General features: G+C 37.4%; 1 protein-coding gene across 1 annotated transcript; it reads right to left on the bottom strand.

The window, feature by feature from the left end:
- Positions 1–4,624: 4,624 nt before the first annotated feature.
- LOC139867571 (cyclin-D3-1-like) lies at positions 4,625–6,587 on the bottom strand. Its single transcript, XM_071855939.1, has 4 exons — positions 5,977–6,587; positions 5,685–5,886; positions 5,448–5,578; positions 4,625–5,075 (listed from the first exon to the last, which is right to left on the bottom strand). The coding sequence occupies exons 1-4, from the start codon at positions 6,484–6,486 to the stop codon at positions 4,860–4,862; spliced, it is 1,059 nt and encodes a 352-aa protein (XP_071712040.1). The 5' UTR covers positions 6,487–6,587; the 3' UTR covers positions 4,625–4,859.
- Positions 6,588–8,092: the final 1,505 nt, after the last annotated feature.

The raw sequence follows: 8,092 nt of genomic DNA, 5'->3' as shown, positions 1-8,092 counted from the left end.
AAAGAAACATATGTACATACAGTGCACGCAAGTTCATAGTTTATATGTACCAATTTTGGTTTTCATTAAGGTCGGATGTCTATTAGTGTATGGCCAATGAGTGGATATGCACCTAAGCACGAGCGAAACATTGTCAAAGACGTGCGCCGACAGATGAAAGATAATACAAGATTGGAAGAATGCATCTTCTGCTGGGGGGTCATTTGAAGAGCTTTTTTTGCTCAACTTTTTTTTATCAAAATATCAAATGACGGTATTGTTGTATACTTCAGGAACAATTGAATTGTCTACGAAGATTAAGATTTTTACCATTTAACCTCTACACCTGCTTTGGGGGTTTCCACAAAACCGGCTTGGTTATCAAAAGAATACCAACCATGGTTGGAAATGGAACAATGGAATAAATTGGTAAACACAACAAGAGACGGAGTTTTGTCATTTTCTCGGCACCACATTTGAAACATGGTGATCTTGATGGAACCATAAGGGTGCAACTGACCAATACTAATATGGTAATGAGATAAAACTTGCATATAGAATATGGTGGGAGGAATATGAATATTCCCAAGGTCCATAACCTTGTCATAAACAGCTATCTTATTTTCTGGCGGGTTATCAGCCTTTTGTTCTTCGGTGGTTGCCACGAGAACTAACCTTTCAATCGGGGAATTATACTCTGAATGTATTTCGGGGTTATGGCCGATTGAATGTCTTTAACAGACTTCGCCGACGACATTTATAAACAAGAAACAAAGAAAATAATGGTCGAGAGGAGAAATTACAAAGAATTTGTGAACTGACCTTCGTCGGAATTGGTGGAAACGAGTTTGTATGATCGCCGGAAGTTGGAGTGATTTTGGGAACGAAGTTTTGAAATTTACAAGTGTAAATGAATTAAACACAAGGATTTGAGTATTTATAGCCGAATAAAGGGAATCATCGGGTTGCAATCGAGTACGTAAACGTGTCATCATCTGGCCGTAAATCTCTTGATTTGACGTAACAAGCATACATCGTACGAATAAGCATTCTTACGATTCTCACATCTATATAAGGATTTCAGGTACGTTCCATGAACTATAAATCCTTCACGTCGTTTGGCCAATTGGCCTTGTATGCTAGGGCATTGGTGGACTTACATTCCGACACCCTATCAGAATCATTACAATTCTACTACAGGTTATCCACGACTAACATCAGAGGTTCGAATCATGTTTGTCCTTAGACCCTATTATTGCACTCATACGTATGTTTACCCTAACCCGTGAAAATATGCTTGATAACGAACACACGTATACAATCCAAAATAACTAACGTGATTAACCAGATATTTATACTTAACCGAGAAACCCATAACCTTGATATCTTTTATCGTCACATAATCGACAAGAAGAGCCGACAAATTCAACCGGTTAGAGATGGCCACATTTGGAGAAACCTTACACCTTATCTTAGAAACCGAACCTTGTCAATGGTTTTCGACAGAATTATCCTCGTCGTCGTGGCCAACCCACAAAGATTGGGTGGCCAACTATCCTATAACCGTTTAGAGTGGAGACTGCTAGATTAGCAGCATAATCGTCGACATAAGTAACAAAAACATAACACCTAGAAGGACAAGACTTGATTTGAATCATTTCGCCCACTTTGCCCAATCCACCATTTGTCTCGAAACCGTATTTTCTAATCTACCTATGAAAATAGTACAACCTTGATCACCAGACCGATCATATCCCGATTTAGCAGCATCCCCTGCATTGTTTTGTCCTTCTCCCACACTCCTAGCTTCCCTGTTCATCGAAGGGATGTGGCCGTCTCTAGAGAACCCCGACGACAAAGAATCGGCGAAAAAATTGGAATCATGCTAGGGCTATAAAAATCGGCCAAGGTAACAACGATACAAGATGACTGTTGAGAAGGTAATGAACGAGCTCCATTAGAACCCGCCGGAGATGGTGCAATGAAGGTGGATGGCGGTTGAGGTTTTTTTTGGGGGAAGGGTTTTTGAGAAAAAGAGATGTTATTGGTAAATCAATGATTGGATTTGAGGGCATTTTGTGAAGATGTGAGGGTGAGTGACTTGGTTATATAAGAGGGGCTAAGTCTTCATTCCAAATCGCACCAATCAATACACTTTAAGTATTTGATTATTTCTTTCTTTCTTACCCTTGTTTGAGAGTTGTATTAGTTAAATATTTTGGAGAGTGTAGTTGGCTTAAGAGAGTCGTCTATATCATTGTAACAATTTGTGATATAGTGTATTTTCTCTCTTTGGGGGCCGGTGGTTTTTCTCCTGTTTTGGAGTTTCCACGTTAAATCTTGTGTTGTGTATTGTTCTTATTTCTTTACTATTATTGTTGGGCTGGGTGGTGGGAATTAGTGAGACCGTAATTTCCCAACAACTGGTATCAGAGCGTCAGGTTTGACGGGGGTCTCGGTTATAGGAGTCGGAGTATGCTCTGTGGTTGCCACGGGAGTGGATCGTCCACATCAGAAACGAGTTCTATTGATCGTATAGGGTATCTGGTTAGACAATATTTTTTCTGATTCGTAGTAATAGTTGGATTTGTTAGTGGCCTAGTTGTGGATTTCCGATTTAAAGGGTCCTGGCTACCTGCTACGTCTTTTGGCTATTCGAAACGTGAGCAAAATCAGAGAAAGTGTTGTTTATAGGATACGGATACGATGTCGAAGTTCAGTCCAATGAGGTTTGATGTTGAGAAATTTGATGGGATGATCAATTTTGGCTTATGGCAGGTTCAAGTCAAGGATGTGTTGATTCAGTCCGGGTTACACAAGGCATTGAAAGGTAAACCCACCTTTGTTCCCGGCAGTGATTCTAGCAGTAAGTTCGATGAAGAAGAATGGGATGATATGGATTTGAGGGCAGCAAGTGCGATTCGTTTGTGTCTTGCAAAGAACGTGCTTGCAAATGTGCACGGGTTATCAACAGCAAAGGAGCTTTGGGTTAAACTAGAGCAGTTGTACCAGGGCAAGGGCATCTCAAATCGGTTGTGTCTTAAAGAACAATTTCATACTCTGCGTATGGATGGGGGTTCAAAGATTTCAGATCATCTAAGTATTCTTAACGGTATTGTTTCAGAACTGGAGGCTATTGGAGTTAAAACGGATGATGAAGATAAAGCTTTGAGGTTGATATTATCTTTATCATCGTCTTATGAACACATGAAACCTATTTTGATGTATGGGAAGAAAACTCTGAAGTTTGAAGACGTTACTAGCAAGCTCCTATCCGAGGAGAAAAGACTGGAAGGTAACGGGGTCTCGTCATCAGGAGATACGATAGTGTTGTGTTCGGATAGGCAGAAGAGAAATTCTAGAAAGAATCTGACATGCTGGAAGTGCGGGAAGACTGGGCATGTAAGGGTTAATTGTCCAGGTGGAGCTAATCCGGCAAATGGCTCCAAAGACGCTAACATTGTCTCCGTTGTTACGGAGAGTGACGAATTCCTCTGAAGTCACGTCATCCTCATGGTGTGTCCGCGCCACCGTGGAAAGGGATGTTCGTTAGCGGTTCCACAATTACACATGGGCATTGGTTTGGCATTTATGCAGGTTGTGTGGTGGAAACTGATGTTGTAGCTGATGGGACTTTCGGAAAAGCCAAACAGGGAAGTTGCACCATAAAGTTTCAGCTGGTTGTTCAACAACATGTGCCGAGGTGAAATGCTTGGAATGTGATATTCTAAGTGCTATACTCTTAATGGTGGAGTATGATAATTCTTGTTAAGAGTTATGATTGTCTGTGATGACAATGATTGTCGGTTTAGACAATGTTCGATGAAGATGCAAGTTTTGTCTCTTGGGAGATAATGTCAACGGCATGAAGATGAGGATCTTGAAGTTGTCGTCGAGGAAGCGTCTACATCGGTTATCCTTGCAATGTGGAAGCATGGTTATCTTCTTCTATCCAAAAGGTGGAGATTTGTTGGTTTATTTTGGCTAGTAGAAGATATGTTTATCCCACATTGGTGGGAGGAAGATGTGAAGGGTGAGTGACTTGGTTATATAAGAGGGGCTAAGTCTTCATTCCAAATCGCACCAATCAATACACTTTAAGTATTTGATTATTTCTTTCTTTCTTACCCTTGTTTGAGAGTTGTATTAGTTAAATATTTTGGAGAGTGTAGTTGGCTTAAGAGAGTCGTCTATATCATTGTAACAATTTGTGATATAGTGTATTTTCTCTCTTTGGAGGCCGGTGGTTTTTCTCCTGTTTTGGAGTTTCCACGTTAAATCTTGTGATGTGTATTGTTCTTATTTCTTTACTATTATTGTTGAGCTGGGTGGTGAGAATTAGTGAGACCGTAATTTCCCAACATTTTGTTCGCTAAGTTTTAAGCTTATGAGAGCATTTTGGATTGGGCTTGAACCATAGGGTGTATTAGCTATGACAGGGAGATTACACGTACGTTTAAGTTGGTTACGATTTTTTATATTCAACTTCAAACAAAACGTTCATTTGCATTTTTTGTTTTTTGTAAACACAACCATTTTAGTATTTCTAATAATAATATAACTTATACGAGTACGATTATGCGATAATTCAACTATCAATACGCATAATTTATTGACCATGAGAAAGTTGTTATTATATGTCCATTTTTTCCTTACTTTTACAAAGAGAATGAAATAAATTACTAATACCAACCCCCATTGTTCTAATTTTCAATTTTTTTCTTGTTTTTTTTTATCTGGATAAAATGCCAACCATCTTTACCTCCAAAACTCACCACAAAACTAGAAGGTCCCAAATTGTCACTTTCTCATACTTGATGGGGCTAACTGCAAAGATGGTTGGCAATTTAACATCAATTAACTTGGAACATTTGGCTAGCTCAGGTTGCACCATTGCGGTTTTTCTTGGCTCGTGGTTCAGGTGACGATGGAACCGATGAGTTCACCACCGAACACGACTCATCAGAACTAAATGAAAGATCCATTACTGCGTCTGGGCTCCCGGGTACTGACCCAAACTTCCGTTTATTAAAAACCCGACCCGAATTTCCACGTGTTATCTCCTGAATTTTCCCCCAACACTCATCCACTTCGTCCTGTTTAAAAAAATTAAAAATGACATGATGAGAAACAAAAATGTCAACCTATACACTTTTGACTTTAACCTTTATTCATGTTAGGGGGTGACAGAGTATTAAACTACGGAGTACAAAACAATATAATAATTCATTATTTACAAATAATACTACGAAGTAGTACTAGAAGAAATGATTTTTAAAATCAAAATGTTGGATCTAAAAATTCCCATAAATACACATGTAAATTATTGTAGTGGATCCACTTCTAGTACATTTCACTTGTCTTGAATTAGTTCAATATTTAGACCAACTATTAACTTAAAATATTACTATTATTAATAATATTATTATATATTATTTATTTAATAATAATAATCTTGCATTTCATACCTTATTTATACCAAGTATGCCTAATAGATGAGATTGGTATTGCATTCCAATACATGGTTCAAGACTGTTGATAACATGCACCATTGTGGCTGTTGCTATCACTGATGGAAGATGACACCTAAATCTACCATCTGCATTACATAAATAAATAAACATACTTATTTTAATAAATTAATTAATTAATTAATCAAGAATCATTAAAATATATTTAACGTATAGAACAAAATATGTATCTACCAGGAAGTAAGCATAGAAGTAGACACTCGCATCTTTTGAGAAATTCAGAAGAAAGATAAGATTTTAATCCAAGTCTTGAAGTGATATAATCAAGAAATGAAATTGGTGTTACTGGATTCATCTTCCATTCAAGTGTTGATAATATCAATATCTCCATTTTTTGTATTGTTTTTGCTTCAAATACATATTTGCTTCCATCCACCTTCAATACCCAAAAAAAAAAAAAAAAAGATTAGATTTTTATGAAATAAAAACATAAAAAAACCATACAAAATAAAAAAAAGTTACATACTTGGAGATCTAGAAGAAGTGGGACATGAGTTTCATCAACTTTGGCAGCAAGTGATAAACAAGAAACAGCAACAAGTTGAGTCATCCATGGTTTATTTTCACACTCATGAAATCTTTCAACAAACCTATCAAAATAGTTGACCGCCAGCACAGCAGTAAGAGTGGTAAATGAGTAATGTGACACCACTTGCAAGATCCACTCCACCGCCTCACGACGGTGGTTCACGGCGGCTCCGGAGCAGTCATTGTTGTGAAAATGTTGATGGGTTTCTTTTGATAACAAAAAGGATAATTCTTGGTCTTCTAAAAATAAATCTTGTTGAAAGATTAAACTTTCTTGATCAAGGTTCATATTATCATTTTGAATATGAATATGATTATGATTAACAACACAGCTGTAGCTATCAAATGGTTCTTGCTGATGTTGATGCTGTTGTTCATAATCATCATCATTATCATCTTCCCATTGGTGTTTTTCTTCACAATAAAGTGAGTCAAAAATGGTCATCATCTTCTTGGAGAAGGATAAGAGAGATATAATTAATTAGGGTTTAGATTTCATTATATGTTATCTGGACATGAAGGTGAAAACATGAGGGGTTCACCCATGTTTTGAGGTGAATTGTTTGGGTTGGTTTTGAGGGACAATGTAAAGAAAGGAGAGGAGACTAGTGAGCAGTGCCCAGTGGTTTGTGCTTTTATTCACTAGGTAGCTAAGTAGCTTGCATTTGTTTTACTAAAAGATTTTTAGTAAATTAAACAAAATTGTCCCTTAGCTTCGCTCAAAATAGCAGGAAATATCCATTCATGAATCTATTTACATGAATCGTCCTTTATAAAAGTATCTTGCAAGAATGGTCCTTTTTGTATGCGAAATTTATGAAGAACCCTCAACATATTAGTGGTTACTAAGCTCAAACCACCATATCTGAAATGACACTAATTTGCTCGTAAGAGATGAGAAGCGTTAGGTGGTGTTTATTTTCCTATCTGCAGACCTTATTATGTCTTATGTCTGCACGCCCGCAGACATTTTTATTGCAGACAGTTTGTTTTTCTGAAGACATAAGATAAAATTATGTCTTATTATGTCTGCATCCTCGCAGACTTAGAAATGTGCTTCTAAGTGTTGCAGACATAATTAAGTTATGTTGCAGACCTGAAAACAAACAGTCTTCATTATTCAGCATACAGACATTCAGATCACATCTTCTTTACAGACATGGTCAGCAGATCTTCTGACAAAAACATCTTAAAAAACAAACAGCACCTTAGTTACGATCTAATAACACTAGTTATTGCGCCAAATTTAGTTGTCTAATGTTTGCCTACATAAACCAACTCTATCAACTGAAAAATCTTTGTACTAATTTTTTTATTTATTTATACATACTAATTGAGGAGAGAACATTGGTCGTATGATAAGGTAAAAACGACAATAGTACAATCCCCTTTTCACACTTGATTTTACATTCTTCCCCCCTCAACTACAAACAGCTTACAAAAAATACCCCAACCTCCCGGGGGTAAACCGTCAATTGTCTAAGTTAAAATAAAAACTCCACCCAAACACTTCGACAACCCGTATCTTCCTCCTCGACCCGAGTTAAATTTCACCGAGCATACCATTAAACTCGAAATAATTTTGCGAACAAAACGAAACTAAGTACGTACGAAACGGACACTTTCTAAAAAACGACCCCCTAGCTCTGCCAGGCACTGGACAGGGGTTAGCTGTGTAAATGTGTAGAGCCAAGTTTATACATACTAATTGAGGAGAGAATATTGGTCGTATGATAAGGTAAAAATGACAATAGTACAATCTGTAGCGACCCGACAAAATCGTCATTGACGGCGCCGTCTACTTAGGTCCCGTTACGTGGTCATAAGTCTTTAAAACAACGTTTGACCAAAAGATATGTCGCATTCATTTCAAATGTAAAGATTGTTCAAAGTTTACGAGAATAGTTCCACCACAAGTTACGTTACAAAGTTATAAGTACAAATGAAACTTATGCGACACAATTTAAAAGTAGCCAAAAGACGCTCCGTGTATGCATAAATACTCGACATCCAAAGCAAGTATCAAAATAATGAGCGGAAGCATGTAACACATA

This window comes from Rutidosis leptorrhynchoides, chromosome 9 (genome assembly GCF_046630445.1).
Source record: "Rutidosis leptorrhynchoides isolate AG116_Rl617_1_P2 chromosome 9, CSIRO_AGI_Rlap_v1, whole genome shotgun sequence".
In the NCBI taxonomy this organism is placed as follows: Eukaryota; Viridiplantae; Streptophyta; class Magnoliopsida; order Asterales; family Asteraceae; genus Rutidosis; species Rutidosis leptorrhynchoides.
The sequence above is the reverse complement of the archived record's forward strand: the minus strand, read 5'-3'. Positions and strand labels throughout refer to the sequence as shown.